The 22,609-nt window shown below is 39.3% G+C and overlaps 1 protein-coding gene across 3 annotated transcripts in view; it reads left to right on the forward strand.

Annotated features, from left to right (window-relative positions):
* The window catches only part of chchd6a (coiled-coil-helix-coiled-coil-helix domain containing 6a), a 114,218-nt gene that overhangs the window by 41,171 nt on the left and 50,438 nt on the right, over positions 1-22,609 (forward strand). For 2 of the 3 annotated variants that reach the window (XM_034696846.1, XM_034696848.1), the window contains exons 5-6: positions 1,846-1,869; positions 4,327-4,410. In XM_034696846.1, the coding sequence (XP_034552737.1) occupies positions 1,846-1,869; positions 4,327-4,410 (108 nt within the window). The remainder of the gene's footprint in view (positions 1-1,845; positions 1,870-4,326; positions 4,411-22,609) is intronic. The other variant, XM_034696847.1, reaches the window with a different exon arrangement.

The raw sequence follows: 22,609 nt of genomic DNA on the forward strand, positions 1-22,609 counted from the left end.
TTACATGTATGGCATTAGAATAGAATAGGTAAGCTGTCATTAGAAATGTGTCTGCACTAGGGGTGACCCCAAATAGTCGAATATTCGACGACTCGTTCTAACGAGCTTTAGTCGACTGCCAATCTCATAGTCGAATATTTGCATATGAAACGTGGATCATTCCATTCAAACCATGGGATGCTCAATGTCTAATTTTACATTATTTTCCTGTTTCCTGTAAAAATAGTGTCTCATTTAGCCTATTTTTTATATAAATATAAACTTATTTAATGTAATTCTGAGAACAGCTCTTGCAGTGTTAAATCTCCTTAAAGTGAGTCTCCATTCAGCGGGACCTGTGGAGCAGACGTACCTCAGCAGGCCTTTAAATCTTTCTACGTTCATAGTAGCTCAAAATGTCAGGAAGTAAAACTTCAGTTGATCCTAAAAAATAGTGATGAAGATGAGGAGCAGCTTCATGAAGAGGGCTGTGAGATCAAGGATTACCGGACCACACAAAAACTGTACGGGGCCAAAAGAACGAGCAGGAATACCCAAAGCTGCGCAAAGCCTCAAAAACAATCCACAGCATCCCATCCACCTCCACACCATCAGAGAGGATATTCCCAAAGACAGGATTTACAGTTAACAAAGCAAAGAGCGCACTTCTGCCCGTAAACACGATGGTTTTCCTCACGTACAGTTTGAAAAGACTCAAGCGGACAAAGACGTGATGAAAGACTGTTTTAAAAGGTACAGTTAAGAGATTTAAAAACCCTTTAGCTGGTTCAGGTTTGATTTTGAACATTATACAAATGTTTAGCCTGAAGTTGGACAAACTAGGCTCCACAGCGCTGCTCTCTGCTGTGTGAACATTGTTTAAATATCTCCTGATTCCTTATTCTATAACGGCGCGTTGTTCCATGTTTAACGGATAGTGGCCTTATTTGAGTTTTCTCTCCATCATCCCCTCTTTTTTTTTGCAATATAGATTTAAAAAATCTAAGTTTTATGCTTATAATATTCTGTTGTCCCTTTTACTTTAAGCTACGAGTCTCTTAAATGTAAATGGTTATGCGTAATATTGTCATGCGGTCACCATCATGCAGACTTTGGGTCAATAAGGAAAAACAACAAACATTCGACTATTCGTCGACTATGGGCAAAATCTGATGAATAAGATTCGACTAAGCAAATCCTTAGTCGGGCTCACCCCTAGTTTGCACACTGAAGGGATCGGACATGATTTTTGAATGTAAAAATTGAAGAGTTAATGTGAATATTTTCTCATATTAAAAGGACACATTTTTCTTATCATCTTTACTGGTGCCTGGTTGTAATACAGTATTCCAGCCAGACAGTGGCTGTAGTGCATCTTAAAGCTACTTGCTAGCCGCATTAAGTAACAGAAGAAGAAGGATTCTAACTGCATTAAATAGCAAAAGAAGAAAAAAAAACACTCTTGGCAGTAGCTGTGATTTTCTCTGTTTCTGAATCTCACACTACTACACACGTATTTCCAGAGACTGAACATGGCTGTAAAATGTAAACACACACACACGTGTGCCTGAGCGGGGGGATTATTTGAATAATCACTGATGATTATGGAATAGTATTTTGTCTTGAAATGCCCATCCCTAGCACACTGTAGGTTCTTTGGTTTCAGAAGTACACTGAATTTGCTCTTCACTGGTTTTACAGATAAAATACAAACATCTACCTTCATTAGTTTTACAACTTGGCGGCTCTTTCGTCACTTTGTTCAGCACAGACACGGTCAAACAAGCTGAAAAGGTTCCAGGTAGACATTACTGTATGTTGTACTTTTTCTGACCACAGATCCCTCTTCTTTCCCAACCTCTGTAGTCTGCAGAAGATATAGAAGTGATGGTAAGCTCTGGACCTACCTTAAACTCCTGCTGTTGTGTCCATTCCTTCCACCCCACTCCTTCCTCCATCTTTCATTGTTTTATTTCTCTCTCACTGACGGTCACAGAAGAGGTCTTGCTCTTGTTCACTTTGGTCTGTGGTTTAAAGGGGAGTCCCCTGTAAACCTGTACCTTGATTTAGGTATTGCTGTTTTCTGCGACTCCCAATTTTCACAGGAAGCATGTATGTTGCGTTAAATCAGCACCATGCACTCCAGAGCTGATCCGTGCTGTTTCTAAAGTCTCAGCTTTGTCCCAGAAGCGTGTCCCCACTCTACTTCAGCAGAGAAATGCTCAGAGTCTAATTTTGATGGAGCCCATGCCACGCAAGCTGAAAAGAGAAGATTGACCTGGACAGAAAGTCAAACATAGAATGGAATATAACGTCCAGTCAATTTCAGTATAAAACACCATACTTACTAATGATGGATAGATCGTTAACAACTACAAAACAGTCACATATCTATGATCCATGTCAAGCACAACAGGACTTTTAGCTGTTGACTTTGTAGGTAAGTAGAACACATTCATAAGGATTTAACACAAATTAACCTGCAAAGAACAACATTTTATAATACGTAGCATACTAATGAATGGTCTGACGCCTCATCAAAATCATGGAGCTGACAGAACCTGATGCGCATGCTTCCTGTGGATTTCAGCGGTGACAGCATTGGAAGTCTTACAGGGGTTATAGAGTTGCAAATTAATTGTGGAAAGTGTGATTAAAAATAAACGTATTTAATTGAACTGACTGAATGAAATGCAAACAAAAACTGAGAAGAAGTCATAGTTTTTAAATATCATCTCTCCATTATCCCACTCTGTCTCTTTCTCTGCCTTTGCCTGATTTTCTGTCCTCTCCTATTCCCACTTTTCCTCTTGCTCCCTCACAGATGCTGTTTTTATTATTCTCCTGTCATTCAATCATTGAAGTGTGTTTGCATGTGAATGTAAGAGGCTTCTTGTCAGCACGCTTTCACACCTGGGCATGTGCATGTTTATGTGAACACGTGTCTATTTGTCACCTTCTGTGCTTCATAACTACTTGAGAATAGCGTGCGATCTGCAGTGAGATGGTAGATGGTGTGTGTTATAATTTCCTGTGCCAGCACAAACACAGGCTCAGTGAATGGGTGGAGGTGGATGGATTGATGGGGTGGTTGAATAGAGAGAGATGCGGGTAGAGAGAGAAGATTTTCAAAGAGTTGTAATTTGAGGGTTGTTGCTTCTGTTTGTGGTCTCCATGTTTTTCATGCTGTGGGGTGTCTTATTACTGGTTTGCATGGTCCAAAATACCTGTTGCTGCCATGGCGTGTGTGTGTGTGTGTGTGATTCACAATCTCATGTATGCTTGTACTGCCTCTTGTTTTGTTATCTAATTTTTTCAGTGATATTTTAACAGTCTCAGGATGTTTTCATTGTGGTCTACATAGGATCTGCAGAGAACAGTGCTAAGCTGGTGGAGTTGATAGTGGGTGACCAACTCTGACAACCCGTCTCAAAGCTGCTATGAACCAGGCTAAAAAATACCTGCTGTATATTTTTCTGGAAATAGTCAAGGGAATACAGATACTTGTGGGAATATCAGGGGAATTACAAATCTATTGTAACAGCAGAGTGATGGAAATAACCCAGAGGTAAATGAACAGTTTTATGGCTTTGTACTCTTCCAACCATTCAACCGTTTTGGCCCACTAGTGTCTGTAGGTCTTGTCCAATGATGTGTATGAATTTGCACCTGGCTTCATGCCTGCTAAAAAGTCTGGTTGATATGTTTTACTTTGGATTTACTGCTCACTTCTAAGCTCTTCAAGGTCTGCCTAACGTGTTTACTTTGTGGCATTTCACACAAGATTTGTTTCCTGACTCTGATAAATGACACTGACCTGTAATGTATGCTTTTATCATTGGTGTGCATGCATCTGCTGCATCTGCATACATGAGAGAAATACATATTTTCTTTTGCAGATGTATACTCCTTTCATTTGTTATCTGATAAATGTTTCCTGCATGTTGTTGTCAAAGTAATACTGATGTGTAGAAGTAAAATGGTTCAAATACACTTATTAACAAACTGATTTCATGAAAGTGACAAGAATAAATCAGAGGCAGATCATTGTTGGTCTTGACCGCTGTCATACTTTATCACACTCCGTTAAAGCAACATATTATACCAGGAATTGTCATGACTTTTCCTTGTAATTGGGAAAAAAGCATAATCAAAAAAAGTCAACATGATTAACTTTGTCAGCTTACAAACACAAAGTAAGAAAAAAATAGCACAACACACTGTTTAATCCTGTCCTCTGTGTGTTTTTCCATGTGTGTGTGTGTGTGTGTATGTGTGTGTTTGTGTGTATGTGTGTGTATATGTGTGTCTGTGTTTGTGTCTGTGTGTGTGTGTGTGCTCTTGTAGGCTCAGAAGCTACAGAAGAAAGATTCACAGCTGAAAGCGTTGGATGCTTTCTACAAGGAGCAGCTGGCACTACTGGAGAAGAGGGTACAACATTTACACACACACACACACACACACACACACACACACACACACACACACACACACACACACACACTCTCTTCATTAAAAGGCTTTCTACTCACAAAGTTGCACACACAGCACCCACAAAGTGAGATACAAAACATTGCTATGACTTCCTGGAAAAACACACACTATTGCACAATCACAAAGTTGCAGGCGCTGACATTTCGTTATTCCATGGAAACATCCACATGGACAAGAACTAACTCAGTCTAACTGCATTATGAAAAGAAGTGAATGGACTTCAATGTTTCCTGTCAACATTTGTTCTGACTTTTTTAAGAATGGCAAGAGTTGTGTGAATGTGGTCAAAGTGACCTGCTGAAATACAAAAAATCTTGCACTGATCAAAGACACTCTGGTCAATAGGATTATTTAAATTCCTCCCATTAATTTGTTTTTTTCCATATCATTCCTATTCCATTCTATTGCATTTCATGCAGTTCACCTGATTTGTTTCCACTCTGCTCTATTCCGTTTTATCAAATTTCATTCCATTCTATTTCACTCCAATCCTTTCCATCTCATTTCATTGCCTTCTATTTCATTCCATTCAATTCTTTAACATCTAATGCATTTCTTTCCAATTCAATTCTATTTCATTCAGTTATATTCATTTTTATTCAGTGCTATTCCCTTCCATTCAGTTTCCAATTTATACGATTTCATTCCACTTTTTCCTTTCCATTCTAATCCATTTCATTTAATCCACGCCATTCCATTCCATTTAAATCAGTGCATTCCATTCCAATCAATTCTGTCAAATCTATTCCCTTTAATTTGTTTTCATTCATTTCATTATTTTAAATTCCAATCCATTAATTTCAATGTATTTCGATACAGTTTCATTTAATTCCATTCCATGATTTCCATTCTTTTCCATTCAATTCCATTCCAGTCCATTCAATTTAATTCCAACAACTTAACAATCCATCCAGGAGAATATTGTGTGGAGCAGGTTTTACATAAATAATCACACAGATGTAATGACAGTAATCAGTTATACATCTGAGCTAAAATATGAAATAAAACTAAAATGATAACTGGTATGAAGCATACTGGTTCATCAGTAAATCGATTGAGTAAAACAATTAACTGGTGTGACTGAAAGAGGAAAAGGATCACTTCTTAAAAGATATAAACTCTGTAAATATGAAAACTTAAGGATCTAATGTTTTAGGTTCAAATGATGTGTCCCAGTTTGTCTCAGAACTGTTGACACATTAGTGAATTAGTAATGGGCTAAAGCTACACCAATAACAGTATGGCAATTACAGTGCAAAAGAGGACCTTGTCAGAGAAGCACTGCACAGAGCGTGTCTGTAAATGTGATTCAAAAGGGGACACAGATTTGAACCATCCTGAGCGTCTCCAGAGAGCCCTCATAAGCCCTTTCTTTCCCTTTCATCTGTCTGACATTTACCAGGCAGAAAAGGTGTGGGCTCAAGTTAAGTCTCAGCTTCACTAGGCAGCCACACAAGAAGGACCTTTACACAGGTTCTCTGGGGGAAGTCATCCTCTGGTTCTCAGATTGAAAGACCTTTATAGGACATAATTTGTAAAATCTAAGTGTTTGTTCTGTTTACCATGGCTAATTCAAGAATGTCCTGCAAAGGGAGTTTGCTTGTCACAGCTGTTGTCTAACTAAACTTAGATACTTAGCTTAGTAGCTAAAACTAGAAAAGTGTGTGTGTGTGTGTGTGTGTGTGTGTGCATGTGTGTGTATGCATGGTTAGTAGAGGTTATGTTTGCTGTCTGCCATAAGAGGATAGAGTTCTTGTTAGCCACTGACTCGAGCAGAACCTTTTTCTGTTTGGTTAGGCTTTTTAGTCATAGCATGTCCAACCCTGTCCTGCTAAAGAAGAGACAAGAAAGAGTCTTTTTTTGCCTCCTTTCCTCCCCTCTCTCTCTCCTTACCTCCTTAATTTTCATATCACTTCAATTTGTTTGCTTTGAACATGTGAAAAAAAAATGGAATACAGTATGAGGGCAAAGAAAAGAAGCCCCATAACGGAGTACTTTTTGTAATGAAACTGATCTCTGTTTGAAAAGGATGTAGAATGAGGTAAATAAGTTTTCTAGTTCTACCCCGTTATTCCTTTTAAGCTTTATGAATTCACTAAATGCAGGAGCAATCAAATAAAACCAAACAATACACATAACTATAAGCCACACAATTGCTATTACCATTAAGCCCCTTGTTCCTCTGTTTAATATCTGTTGAAAGAAGGTTGGACAAAGGAGTATATCTTCGTCCAGACACATGCAATACACTTATGTCATCACTGGCACCAAAAAATCCCTAAATTTCTGTATTTTAATTTTAAAAATATTACATCGCTCTAAACAGATTTCCCTTTAAATTTGTCCCACTGCTTCACTACTGCACTCTTTACCTTTGAGGTGCATCAGCAGGTGGTTGTGCAACATGTTATAGAAGAGGGGCGAAATCATAAACTGTATAAATGGGCTGGACTCCTGTCTGTGGATTGATTTGACATGACATGTCTGATCTGGTTGTCCCTGTTGCTGCTCTTGCTATTTAGAATGAATCTGTATTGTTGTCAGGTTTTGACCAATCAGAATCAAGAACTTAACATACCTGGGTGAGCAGAGTAATAACAAGATGAATTATTATATGACTCTTGCAATTAATTACTTATTGTAGAATCAATGTGCTGTGATATTATTATATGGCCAATGTATCCAGTATCCTGTCTTGTCGTATCGCATCGTGTCACGTCCAAGCGTCAACCTCTGGCTGCGAGAATTGAAGCCAAGGCAGAAGTGTTAAAAACTGCAGTTTCTCAAGTGTCCACTAGAGGCTGGCTCTGGAAGTACCAGAAACCTCAAACACCCCCATTCAAAAAAAGCTGATCTTTACAGCAGAAATAAACATGTTTACAGCCTGGTAAAAAAAAAAACGAGTGTAGTCTGGATAGCTCATTTCTCGCTCAGGAAAAACTGTATGGGAAGTGAATTTTTTCATAACCATTATGAGAGGCACAGATGACTTGATTGACAGGCAGGAACACTGTTGCTTTTGGCTAGGAGGCTCAAAGCCCGTCTCTTTGCCTCACACTAACTCGGCAGCAGTTCGGTTGAGTTCAGCATTTCCAATATGGTACCCACCGCCAATTGGCCTCAAAACAGCACTTAAGGAACAGATGGGTGAAGTCACGGATACTACGTCCATTATTTATACAGTCTATGGTCGTGTCGTTTCATGTTGTGTCATGTCGTATCGTATCGTATCATATCGTATCATATCTTATCTTATATTATATTATTACTAAGGGTGCAACGGATCAAAAAACTCACGGTTCGGATCAGATCACGGTTTTGAGTCACGGATCGGATCATTTTTCGGATCAGCAAAAAAAAAAAGAAAAAAAAAAAGATGACAAGACAAATATAACTTTGTCCCTCCGTTTATTTTGTAAAACTCTGCCCATTAAATAAAAACAACATTCAACTCAAAATTTACTGCATGTGCAAAGCACCCTATCTGTGGGCCCAGTCCTGCCTCATTCACTGCATTTCATGTCATGGCAAGTGAAGGAGCAGAGGAACTTCAATTCACTCCATTCTTCTTTCAATCGCTGATTTTCACCGTCCACTTTTCTGTGAGCTGCAAACTGTGAACACACCGTTTTATTCTAGGGTCCTACAGCTGGCAAAGTGCCAACATGCGAACTGCTCCAAAAATGAAAGTGAAAGTAAAAAATTGCACTCGCAGCATTGGACTCTAAGTGACCCAGTAACAGCCTGTCTGCGTATCGTTGGCATGGAGACAAGTCCCGGTAAACACGGGGTGACCCGACCAAAACACAGAGTGAAGGGATAACAGTTCGGGGACCACAAATAGACGGCCGGGTGCGGCCCGCGGGCCGCGTATTGACGGCCTCTGGTCTAGTGGGTGCGCAACGGAATTTCATAACGTGGCTCAATCACATTCAGCATTCACTGTATTTCACAAGGAAACCAAAATGATCCCATACATGTGACTTAAGAGATGCAGGAGGTTTTTCCAAGTTCCTCTGCTCCTTCACTTACCATGACTGCCGCTGCGCTTGACGAGTGAGTGTGGATTGAACATGCGGTCATCACGTGAACACGCGCAACTTTTTTCATCAACCGATCCGCGGACCACGTCCGTGCCGAGCCTTGGAGACGCATCTGTGCGGATCACGGATCAACGATGATCCGTTGCACCACTAATTATTACGTATCGTGTCTTATAGGATTGTACCATGTAGTATCCTGTTCTGCCGTTGTATCGCGGCAATGTTGTATCGCATCGTACAAGTCCAGCCCATTCGTGTCGTGAATGTGAATTTGCTGTAATTATCCCCTCTGCGGTTGAATATGTTTTTTGAAGATTTGTTTAAACTTGCTCAGTAATTAACTTTTATGTTTTTTTCTATTACAGCTCTGTCCTAGATTAACCCCCTTTGTTGTGACGAAAACAAGTTTCACACTGGTCTGCAATACTGGATTTTTGAACTGATACAATATATTCCTCTTAGATGGTTTTTACTTTAGTGTACTCAGTTATGAAGAGTGGGTTTGTTAGTTCTCTCAAAATAGACTTATTTATATTTATTGTAGCTCTTTCCTGAAGGGTGAACATTGGGTCTGTATTTGTTCCCCTCTTTTTCTCTCATGATCCTGAGAAACACACGAAGGCTTACATCACCATAAAACAAAGAAAAAAGTATTTTAATTAGCATGCAGTCAGCCTGAAAGACATTTATAACCTCCATGAGTTGTTAGGACACACATTGGAAACACACACACACGGGTCTTGGTGTCAGATGCTGGCTATTTGTGTTAGTTTCATTAATAACTGGTTGGGTTTACAGAGGGAGCGGAAGACTGGCAGGCTGACACATGGGAGGCACAAGCTGTGTTTGCTGTTGGGCTTTGGATGTTTGTAGAAAGACCTTCATGTGTTGGTATGTGTGACAGAGACAGAAGGAGAGGGAGAGCAAGATAGAGAGATAGGGAGAGAGAGAGATATGGGGAGCGAGTGAGAGACAGAGTGAGAGACGGCTGAGTGCATACTGTATATTCAGGTGTACTGTATATGTAAATGTGTGAATGTCTGTGTCTATCTGCAGGATCAGTGTGTTTGCAGTCTGCAGCAGAAGCCTCTTAATGCCTTGGGTTTAGTCTGTTTGACTGCTCAAAATGTTCGCAGTGCTTAAGGTTTACTTTTTTCAAAGTGCACAGCTGAGCTGATCTAAAATGAGTCAAGTCAAACTGAGTGAGGCTTATGCTAATGTTATGTCACCCTTTGCATTAACATACGTCTTGGATTGGGACGTAAAGGAAACTTAAAACTGTGAAAATATGATTTGCAACTAAAAAAAAGGTTCCAATTGAAGAGACAGTCCAACACCTGTGAAACAATCTTGGCAGAACTTATTGTTTACCAGACTTCTCTAAAGAAATCAGAGTGGAATAAAACACTTGAGTGATGTAGAGGAATATTAAGACCAATGTAGGTACTGCAAGGTGTCAGTGCTGATCAGCTATTAGTTTAAGTAATCTTAGATTGTCTTTATCTTTCAACAATCTTCTGTTCTTGGCGAGCGTATAATATTGATTTTATCATGTTGTTTTTTGTTGTTGTTTTGAGCAAAGTCCAGACAGGCAAACACACGCTGCAAGCTCGGTACTGTTTAACTGCTCTATTCTTTGGTTTTGACAAAACAGTAGCCCACCTGTCAAGCAATCCATCTCCATCCTAGCATTTCTGATAAAATGTCAATACTTAAAAAAAGTATTAACAAGAGGCTGTAAAAGAAATCAGGTTAGAAAGAAGTGTCATTCATTTAGAAGACAGCAGAGGGCGACTTTACTGTTCGCAAGAAGAAGTCTGATTGTTTGAAGTCCTTGAGAAAACAGTCCAACCCCTCTGTTGAGTTAGCGCAATAGTTAGTGTATAAGATGCTCTTTAAATACTTTTTTTATCATCTAAAAAAGTGAGCTGCTTTCCTATACACTGGTCAGTATGAAATGCAGAGAGACGTATTTTGTAGTGTTACGGTATCTTCCCCAGAAGATGCTGCTAAAAAAGAAGCAAGTGACCACTCTACTTCACATGCTGGATAAATAGCAAGGCGATATTAAGGCTTTTGTCAATCATGAGGTCATGATCATCCATTTAAAGAGAACAGCTATCATTAAGCAGATAAACCTTGTAGAGTGATTGTTTCTTCAAAAGATTCTTCAATTTAGAACATAAGGGGCCCTGCACAGAGGGAAGACACTAGTCTCTATGAATTGATCATGGGCAGTGGGTCCATCCATACCTCGCAACATAACACTACAGAGGTTGAGCTCAACTACTGTATCGGTAGCTGTCAGAGTGGTGATAAAAAATGGTTGTTGAAGAGCTACACATATGCACAGAAACTACAAGTTGCTAAATGTGACGGTAACGGAAACCCTCATTACGAACACAGTTAACCTTTTATCCCCCCAAAATAGTCTGCAACTTGCATACTGGTGGGACTTACATTCCAGATTTTGCTGCATGCACTTTGCTTTAAATTTACTAATGACTTTATGGTCACAATTTGAAGAGTAAGAGGATAAAGAAAGGCTTGCACAAGGGCTTGGCTACATGAAATTGAGAAAATGCTACAACTGAAACCAGAAAATGGTTCATTAAGGTTTTTATTCAGCAAATACACTCCCAAAATGTAACTCTTTGACAAGGAGAGACAAATAGATTTTGTTCATAAATTGTTTTCACCTGCCAAAACTAGCATCCAACTTTGTGTCATCTTTATCATAGATCTCAGATCTCACAATTCTCATTGTAGAAATCAAGCTAGCACCAGTGTTATCTGATAGCTCGGCTTTTCCTCACACCTTGCTCATCTCCAACTTAGGGATGGGCATTTCTAGCCAAAATACTATTCGATAATCCTTGGCATCTTTCAACGATTATTCGAATAATCCAAAATGAATGCCAAATTGTAGCCCATGGACCAATCCAGACATAGTTGCCAATTCATCGCCTTATGTAAAATGTGTGGTATGATATAAAAAATGTAACTGATGTGGACAAAAGCTTTGCTCACTTCAAAATGTACCCACTGGTATCGTTTAATTCTTCTTTTGTCTTGTATTTTTGCTCTCTCTCACTACCTGCTTGGTCTCTCTGTCTCAGACACACACACTCTTTTCATAGTAGAGAATAGTTTGAAGGTAGAGGAAATAGAGCGTACAGAAGGAGATAATAATCCTCCTCCAAGTCTGACAGGTTGCTTGACACGCTGTCAGCAGGGGCCTCCACGTTGTGCAGCAAAAAGAAAAAAAATCTGCACACTACACACGCAAAAAACGCTTTACTCCAAGTATTGTCAGTGGCAGTTCCCTTTTTCCCGGCCAAACAGACTGGCAGAGGACTTTATTTATGATGGCATGAAAGAAAACACACATACTGTATACACATTAGCACACACACCACAAACATAAATCTACATACACACACAGACTAGCTGTTCTGTATGTGTATTCCTGACACTTCGAGGCCCTCTAATCAGAGCTCAAGTTTTTAAATACTTTGTTAAAAACTCCACTTTTTTGCTGTCTTGCATTTTTGTATGCAATACTCTGTGGGCCCCGTGCAGCCTGAGTCAAAGTTTAAAACTTTCATCCTGTGGAAAGCTCTCTGCTCAATATGCTGCAGAGAGAGCTTCAAGTCTGCTTATTAGTTTAGCTTGTTAGCAGTATTTCCACAGAGGCTGCACCCATCTGGAGATGAAGATATGAGAAGATAAGATTCGTATCATTACTAAACACTGCAGAAATGCGGCTTACATTAGAGTTGCCTCATTATTTTGCACTACCAAGAAAAGTGCTTGTGTACATTCCTAAAGAGTTGTAAACAAATCCAAGCAGCTACATTCAATGTAATGCTCCTGTTGAGTTTCTAGCTGAAGGAGAAGAAACTGAAATTGATCCTGATTCCTCCAGATGACCTACAAAAGCTAACAGTCCATCAGGGACATGATGGACTGTTTTTTAATAGACATTTTCAATTCATTTTACTGCTGCCCCCAGGTATGTGTCAGACGAATATATTAACAGTACACTGCCGAACAGTCTTTGTTTACATTTACACATAAAAAAAAAAAAAATCACAGTGAGTGATGTGTTTGACAGTTGAAAGGCAGCTGGAGGTTTTTTTTTACTTCTTACACAGGGATAGGACTAGATCAGCAGCAAAGAGATAAGAGATATCTCTATAAGACGATAATACACTTTGTGATAAGGGGTCACAAGATCACAAAATAAAAGTTCCTCACTGCAAAACGACAAGATATATGAAGGAAATTATCTTTGGGATGCATCTGATGATGTAGATAAATGTTAAAGTGCTTTGGGAGCAGGAACCCCATATACAAAGGCACAGTCCTCGGTACACTGGTCTTTGGTTGGTTTGTATCATACAAGCTTCATGTCTCTGAGAAATACCAACTTCAGGCTGTGACTTTTTTTTTAAGCTATATTTTTGGGCACTTTTGCCTTTAATGGATAGGACAGCTGAAGAGAGAGAAAATGTTGGGAGTAGACAGAAGGGGAGGACATGCAGTGAATGGTCGAAGCTGGAATCGACCCACGAACTCTGCGACGAGGGCAATAGCCTATGTATATGGGACACGTGCTTAGATTTCTAGGCCAACGGTGTCCCAGTGACTGTAGTTTTTCTTTCTTTTTTTTTTAAGTTGTGTTTTTTGGACATTTTTGCCTTTAATGACAGGACAGCTGAAGAGAGACAGAAAATGTGGGGAGTAGAGAGTGGAGGAAAACATGCAGCAAATGGTCGACTGTGCTTAGACTGCTAGGCCAATGGCGCCCCAGTGACTGTCGTTTTTAACTGCACTTTACATGTCTTATAATGTTTAAGCTTTAAAATACAAATTTACTAAACCCACCAAAAAGCATTATTTCTTTGAGTATTTTAACTTTAAATTCAACTAAAATATAGACAGCAGACTCTTTATGTCTTAAAAATCGTTGCCAAAACAACCTTGAATTTATTATTAGATTTTTTTAATTACTTGAAAAGATTCTTAGGTGATGTAGCACAAATAGCTAGCCTTGAAGCTTGCAATTGTTCTGAATGTTGTGTATCCAAAGCTAAGTTTATAGAGAAACCAAGACACAATAAAACAAACTCCACTTTAGATGCACCAGTTGTGAAAATCAGGGCAGATGCCGATGTTTAATATAACAATTCAGCCAATAACTGATTCTGGTACCGATTTTTTTTTCACTACCTTTTTGTAATTATTTGTCTGATTTTCAAACAGCTATGGGATTTGATGGGTTAAAATTATTTGTAGTCTGTTTTCTTAAAATGTCACTGAAACATATCCTAAACTGCATGTCACTGATCTTTCTCAGAGACAGTGTAATACACCAAAACTGCTGACTTTTTCTTTCACGTTTAACCATGAAAACAAATCAGCTTGTCCAACAGGTTTCTTCTTCAGCTCATTAAAACCTCCTCTCTGAATCAGCAATAAGGTTTACTAGCTTGTCAGCTAGTGTTGATTAGACCCAACACATAATAATTGGCTGCTGACATCGGTTCATGGCCAGTGTACGAACATGTAACTTGGTGTTTTGCTGTTGGGTGACAGCTAACTGTAACAACTGTTGGTCCATTAGAGGCTCTTTTGACCCTTCAGAGGCTACAGTACAGGAGAAAGATGAAAGCCATACAAAAAAAGAGCAACACTTATGTCGGGCATACATATGTGAAGAATCAAGTACATAAAAAGTGACACACACACTTCTCTCTCAAAGCTCACACACATTGTACTCACACACTGTCAGTACAGAGACCGAGGTCAACAGTGTTACAGCGGGGAAAGCTTTTGAGTTTTTGGTGGACGCTGCAGCCGTGTTAGGTCAGACCAAAAAGTCAGATGAAGTGGGAGTGTGTGTGGGTTAAAAGACTGCACCTTTTACATTTGGATCAAAGAGTACTCTGTATGTGTGAGTGTGTGTCTGTGAATTTTTTCCACCCACCTGTGGACATATGTTTGTGATGTCTGTCTGATAAAATAAGAAGACATTCCCTCCCTTGGTAAGTGTTTGTGAGTTTCCTTACATCTGCGGTGCATACAGCCGTGTGTGTTCCTTTGAACACAAACTTTCAGTCTGGCTGAAATAACCACAGTAAAGCTGAAGCTGACCAATTAAAGAGTGGAGAGGGAGAAAATCCTCATCTCAGGCCTGCAAGTTTTATTTTGTTTCCAACTCAGTTAAACTGATAAGGATGCATTGTTTAATGAGTCAAAAGCAATAGAAAAAAACAGTGAACGTAGATCATAGACAGCCGTTACAGCATCTTCGCATGAGTATAAATAAAACCTTTATACATGAGAAATCAACTATTGAATGATGTATCTTTTTGTAAGGGACTATGGCTTTTTTTGAGACTGCCTACTATACTAGCAGTATGTACTGATTTGGCCAAATTCAGTATCTAGTATGCAGTATGTGAACAAGAGCAAAATGTGCAGTATGCAAAAACTACCCAGATGTCTACTGATTCTGGAAAATGTCTCTGTACGCAGCGGACCAGTCTCCCTTGCGTAACGTTTCCCACAATGCACAGCTGTAATGATCCGCTTTTCTTTTTCCTTCTTTTTTGATGGGGGCACTCAGTTTTTAGGGGCTGTGAAAATTATTAAATTTCATACAAACCACTTCTTATAAGTGGATGCTATTGAAGCAATTTCGCGATCAGTTTGGCTGCTTTCCGAAACCTGAAATCCAGCGACGGACCAGCATACTGTAAAACAGATCCAACAGAACATACTACATACTATCTTCAAACGCAGTATTCAGTATGCAGTAATTACTGAAGCAGGCAGTTTTGAAATCAGCCTATGTGTATTTTCATAGAGCTACTTGCACCCCTAAACTTACCTTCCAAGCCTTAAACTAAATAGCTGCACTGATGAATTTCTTTTTAACAAATGTGTGAAAATCTGCATTTGGTAGCTCTAATTGCATTCAAACAGAAGCTATTAAATTAGCTCTGGTATCTGAAGGTCAATGCCCTTGTGATATTAATTAGTTAGTAATTATCTTTGTTATGAAATGTATCTCAAAAAAGTTAGCGCGTCTTACGAGTGAGATAATATAAGATAAGAAAGACTTCATTGACCCCCCATTGGGGGAAATTGTATTGTTACAACAGCTCAGTGTGAGGACGAGGCTAATCAAGTGATGGATAAAAAATGTAATAATTAAATAGGATGATATGATCGTAATTAAACTAGTCCAAAGAGGTTCATTAGGTCTGATACTGTATGCTATAGCAAAACAGTTCTTAAAACTAGACCAGTGTGTTTTTCTTTTTTACCTTGACATGTTTCAACTGCAAACTTCCTGCAGTCTTCTTCAGAAGAGTCATGTAGTGTTGTGACGTGTCTGTCAGCTGATTTATATATGTTTGGTAGTCCTACCTTATACGGCAGGATGACCGGGATGAGGGGACCTACATTCTGTCTCACACCTGGGATACTGTCCTAAGACTGTCGGACAACAGGGGGCGTGGTCGTCCTGACTCATCAGGTAGGACGACCAAACCTTTATAAATCAGCTGACAGACACATCACAACAACATCACGTGACTCTACCGAAGAAGACTGCGGGAAGTTTGTAGTCCAAACGTGTCAAGGTAAAAAAAAACAAAAACATACTGGTCTAGTTAAAATAACTGTTTTGCTTTTGTAATTATACTAGGTTTAGCATTACATATGCAATGCAAATTGGCACTAACAAACTCTTAACACACATACCAAACCTGCTCACAAACTTTTATCATGTCAGAATATTTTGTAGTGGGTTGAATAAGCCTTAGACTTAAAGCTGAGATCAAACTTTAAACACAAATGTTACAATTGAATGTATTGAAACAGAGCAAGCTTAAAGATAATTTTCTTTACAAGAAAAATGAAACAAAGTGAAACAGAAGAACATTACACATACAATTTCAACAATAACTGTATCTGAGTTGAATTCAAATTAAGGATATTGTATTAAAACACAATCCAAGTCAGGATGTTTATCCACACCTGCCAGACAATTAGAATTAAGAACTCCTGAAGGCCAAAGTACAAATACAGATACAGCTTGGAAGAGTGAGACCCCCTAATACATAATCTTTCTTAGAGAAAGGAGACAGACACTGTGGCAGGTTTGATTCAGCTTATGTAGATTTAGGCAACATTTGCAGTGAAGCTGCCAGTCTCTGTGCTGACAGGTTCCAAATAAATTCTCAGTAGAGCAAAAACAAAGACTCATTGTTTAGCAAGCCAGTGTACTTTTTTATCTGCCGTGGAAAATATATCTCATTATTACTAGGCTGTGTTAAATGTTTTATTCTGTATGGTCAAAACCCCATGACAACATTAATTAATTCTCAGCAGCAAAAGTGATGCCAGGAACAACCTAACCACACACATAATATCAAATGAATCCACAGAACAGCCTGTTGACACTGTGGCAAAAATGTTGATTTGTTCCTCAGGCTGGTCTTCACAGCTGGAAAACTATGATCCTCAAAGCAAATGCTAAGCATCTGGTCTCGCTCAGTCTTAAGGCTGATTTATACTTCTGCATCGCCCCTACACAGCAGGGGCTGACGCGGACATGAGCACCACATACTTGTGTGTTGATGTGTCTGTGACGTGCAGCAATTCTCCACCGAAACGCTTGAGGGCAGTGTGGTCTCTCGGATAGCCGGTCGCCTGCTTCAGGGCCCTGCTACGATCTCTGTTTACTTTTCCATAGAGATTCAGAGTGTGTTCTGTTAATCTACAGCTGATAAACGTTGCTGTTTATCATACAGACATGATTACATGAAGAATAGAGAGGAGGAGATGAAATACACGGCAGATGTGCGGCTGATGAACGGGGATCCCGGAAGTGAATGCGGGAACTACAATGCCGCCGAGCGGACCAATCACAGGGCTTGCGGTCTGCAACTATTTTACACGTAGTTACATTTTGGTGGAGGTGCACGTCAGCTACGTGCGTAGGCCTCTGCGTATGTACAGGATTTATGCAGACCTCCGGCGTAGGCTACGCCGTCGATTCTACGCAGAAGTATAAATCAGGCTTACCTTCTATAACCACCCGCTCACTACACTTCATCCCTTACTCAGTTTGAACAAGTTTAAGACAACTGAGTTTAATAAAGACTGATAAATAGTGGAAAACAACTGCTGATAAAGGCACAGATACTGTGTGTGTGTATGTGAAGATGCTTTTTGTAAAGAGGAGAAAAGATGTGAGTGTAGTAAGGAGGTTGAGCAGAAGGGAAGGGGGGAGGGCGACAGTTCAGTTGCAGTGTGAAAAGTAAGATACACTGCAAGTGCCAGCTGCTGGATCAGAAAACCAGCAAACACCTCTTAATCGCTGATATCCCCATGGTAACCGGTGATGTCACCCTCAGTCTTTTGTCTCTTTGTGTAATATTAAAGCCTAATTCATTCTAATGCCACTTGGTTGCATGTTTCTGGGCTGTTGTGTTCCTATGCAAGATTGGGACTTTAAATGTACGTCCTGGAACCAATCCTGGAGTGTGTAGGCAATCCTGGGATAAGAAGAACAAATCATATAAGCACGCTCATACCAAGAAAAAATTAAATAGAATAACACTGGCAACACTGATGCAAGAATTGTACAAGTATTAAAGTAGGGAAATATTCACAGCAAAAACAAAATGAGTCTAAGGCAGAGGTAAAAGGACTGTTTTTGTCAATGGAGTTTGTAAGCTTTGAGAAGTACAATGACCCTTAAAGCTGCTTCTGGTTTAAATAGGTTCTATGTAGCAATACCTTTACCTTCATGTAATGTTGTCAAAGTAGTGAATAAAATAATAATGTAAGCCTATCGGGGGCAAAAAAAGGCCCTTTAGTGGACTTATTGATTTAAAGCATCTGACCCAAGAGCTTGCATCACAGCCACTAAGTCTGGCTCCTGTTGTGTGTTTCCACCAACTGGTCTGATTGGTTTCCGTATGGTTTGGTACAGTAAACCCTGATCTTGCTTGCATTTCCACTGCTTACAGTGTCCTTAGTTACTTCACATCAAAAGCATGTTGGAGAACGGCTTGATTTTCATTTCAGTGCGCATGTTAACAGATTGGATAGTTCATCCTGCTGGTGTGAGCTGAGTCTTACATGGCCAAGATACACATAACAAATGATACATTGAGGTCTGTGTTGGCTTTGTATCGGGTACATGTATGTCAAAGGCATGACAAATATAGTATGAAAGCACTTCCAGAGGGCTTTTCAAAGTAAAAGCATGTTCTGTTATTACTGTTGAGAGACGCCTCTTGTTTTCACACAATGCTTCTATTTTGAAGTTGTGTCGAGGACAGCTATTTGGTAAAATAAAAAACCTTCAAGTAATGAATTACATTGGCTGCTGCTGAGCTATGTTAATTATTGAATAACAGGTTACAGAAAATATTGTGTCTTGCGCAATCTCCCTCTCCCTTTGCATCCATTCATTTGCCCCTCTCACTTCTCAACTAGTGTCTGTGTTAAACATCTGTTTTTAACAAGATCAACCCTCCTGATAAGATCAACCACCTCTATAACACCCACAAGAATTCCCTAGTATGAATACAATTGTACATAAAGCTGAATTATAACTGAGGTAAAAAGTTTTAGTGATCAAATAACATCGGGTTTGGAGCATAGACTGTATAAATAATGGACGTAGTATCTGTGACGTCACCCGTCTGTTCCTGAAACGCTGTTTTGAAGCCAATCGTCGGCGAGAGCCATATTGGAAATGTTGAACTCAAAATAACTGCTGTCAAACGAGTGTGAGGTAAAGAGGCGGGCTTTGAGCCTCCTAGCCAACAGATAAGAGTGTTCATGTTTCTGCAGCCAGCCTCAAGCGGACGCTCGAGGAATTCCAGTTGGTACTTGGTACCCCAACAGAAGGATGCCAAACAAGTAGGACAGGTGGATCGGTTATTTTGCTACCCTTCCTAAGTTCTGACAATGGAAATGCAATAACTGAACCGAACTGAACGGGTCCACAGATGGTTGTTGGGGGAGGCAATCTACTGGAACAGATCAAAACTTTTGAGTGATTTAGACCCTAAATATGTAAAAATAGGGCCCATGTTATAAAATACCCACATATCCTTCACAAAGTGCAACTCTATACTTCATGCACTTGCGCAATTTGGACTATTTTTGACCACATTTGGAAGGAATGTTAAGACTTTAAGTCCCATCTGTCCTAATGTACTCTCACTGTTAGCCAACTGTATTTATTATTAACAGCACAATTGCGAACTCAAATGTGATCCAATGTTTCTTTTGGCATTTAATATTATGTGTGTTTTTAGCAGTCGCTTAGAAAGATAACCAACTTCAGTTCATATGTCAGACATGACCAGAGCTGTTACTTTGGCTCCACATTTAACAGCTGTGGTCAATCACTCTGCTCTCATTTTATCACTTCAGAGAGGAACACACATGTTTAAATGTTATTTCACACAGATGTAGCTTTGTGTTGTGTAATCACCTTTTTCCCTAATTACATTCAGATTTAACACCTCTGAGTGAGCTGTAAAGTACATCTGTCACTGGCAGAGCTCCTTTTGTATCTCGCCTTCTTACATATACATATACACTCACTTATCAGACACTCTTCCCCTCTATCCCTTCTCTCCATCCTCTCCACTCTTACTGCTGCTTCTCTTTCTTGATTTTTTTTCCTCCCCTGTCATCCCTCCCTCCCCAGCTGGTACAGTTTGCTGCTTAAATATTTGGGGGGAGATGCCGAGTGCTGGAAGGCCTAAGGAGGATCAGCGAAAGGAAAGGCTGCAGTTGTTGTGGATTAGCTGCTTGTTTTATCATAATACCACTGCCTGCTTGCTTGGAGTTTGGTGCTCACCGGGCAAGCTGCAATATCACGATTTCTTAAAAAATGCACAAGTAACATGACGCATGACTACTGTGCTGTAGTTCTGTGAGAAGAGGGTGGAAGCTCAAAGCTGTCCTTTGGTTGAACATCTTGAAAACTTCTCTTTTATGCTGAAGGTTTGGGTTAAGAAGGATGAAAAAGACATTCAGCTGTGTTGTTGACTCAAAGAAAAGTATCTCTTAAATAATATAGAGGGCACAAAATTCAAAGACAAGGCAGGAAAGGAGATGCTGATAAAGGAAAGGGAGAGATGAATAAATACAGTATGGGGAAGATGCATATGGTTGGATGGATGGTTGGATTAAAAAGTAAACCAATAGAAGTTTTGGAAAGAAGGGCTATATGGTTGGAGAGACAGAAGGGAGTGATTACTTAAAAAGTTGTGATGGATTTAGCGCTTTGTTTGTTGTTTGTATGTTCAGACTACATGAAACAGTCTCCTTTAAAGCTTTGCTTCTATGAATAAATATAGTTTTTCAGGAGGTAAGATGATGGTTTGCTGTCATAAAGAAGAAACAATCCATCTAGCAGCATGACTGGAGCTCCCTTGTCAACATGTTCCATCGCTTTTCTTTAACCCGTTCAGAAAATGAATGGGTTCCAGTTTTTACTCCAGGGAAACTGTTTGCTGGCTGCAGCTTCAGGTTTTGTTGACATATAATAGAGTTCAATACATTCCAATCTAACTGTTGGCAAACAAGCATAGCTCCCAAATCGCTCAACTTTTCCCTAAAGTGATATTTTGATGATGTATTTAAACATTTATGGCCAAAAGCTCCCATAATCCTTCACTTCTCTTCATTACTGTAATTAATGTTATTAAAACAATGGACTCAATGCTTGAAATTATTACTCTGTTCCTCAATCTCTTCTATCATGTTTCTGGCTTGGCATTCCCCAAAGCCTGATATTGTGCTTTGAAGTGCCATCATGTAATTGTTTAACCCACTGAACCAATGGACAGCACTGACTGTCCTCTTACTGAGCTTATAACATATTTGTAGCTTTGTATTTTACGTCATGGCAAACAATATATTTTGCTACAAAAGTTCAAATAGGTACTCTTTGCTCTTCATTCCTCTCCAAATGATCTTGGAGTGTCATGACCAGGTGACTTCCTGCCCTGTTTTAGGATCAACAAGAGCAGTTCCTAAATGAACACCCTTTCCATTGGCAGTGTTTCAAAAGTAAGAATACAGTTGAATAGAATACATCTTTATTGCCATTGTACATTGCACAATGAAAGTGAAATGCAAACATTTAATCAGTGCAAAAGATGTGTAAAAAAAGAGCAGCACTAAAATAATAAAAATCATAAAAGCAGTACAGAAACAATGAATAAATAAAAACACAGAAACACACGCAGCTTTTGACATTCAAATTATTTCACAGTCCCTCAAAACTGCACTTGTATTATTTAGCATAAGTGACATAGTGCATACAGTATGTGTGATGCTAGCACTACACTATGAGAAGGAATTTATTTTTATTACTAAGAGACTAAGAGGTAAGCGGGGCTTAAAGACATTCGGAGCGGAATGTAAACACAGCTGAAACGAGTGACAGCGACACTGAAGAAAACTCAAAACCTACCTGGTCAAAGCAGAGTCGTTAGTCTGACACTGTGTTGACTCTGCTTCAACTATTAACTTAACACACTTCATTAAATATACTTTCAGGATGCGGGTAAAGGAAGAGCACAGAGACTACTTCTGCTGTGCATTTCTAACACGTTTAATGTCCACCCCGACCGTAGGACAACTGAACACCAAACGACCGTGATGCTTTAACTGCACTGTGGGAAACAACATCCCCCTGCCCGTAACCCTTAGTAATCTTAAAGGGGAGAGCACGACTCAAAACAATACTCTATAAGCTAATAATGTGATATATTTTTTGTAAATTTAAATCAACGTATGCAAATAAGCTCAATCTGAGAACAATAAGAATCTACAAACTAAAACTTCAGAAAAAATCTCATCTTACACAAAAGACCTGCTTTCTGTTAGCACTGTCAGAAAATGATGGATTCAAGACACTTATCAGAAAACTAAATCCAGATACAAGCTAAAAAACAGTCTGGTTTCTTCAACTTTCACTCAGGAGCAAAAAATCTTACTTTACATTTAAATGAAATAATGATTTGATATTTATTGCG

The sequence above is a fragment of the Notolabrus celidotus genome, chromosome 11 (assembly GCF_009762535.1).
Source record: "Notolabrus celidotus isolate fNotCel1 chromosome 11, fNotCel1.pri, whole genome shotgun sequence".
Lineage (NCBI taxonomy): Eukaryota > Metazoa > Chordata > Actinopteri > Labriformes > Labridae > Notolabrus > Notolabrus celidotus.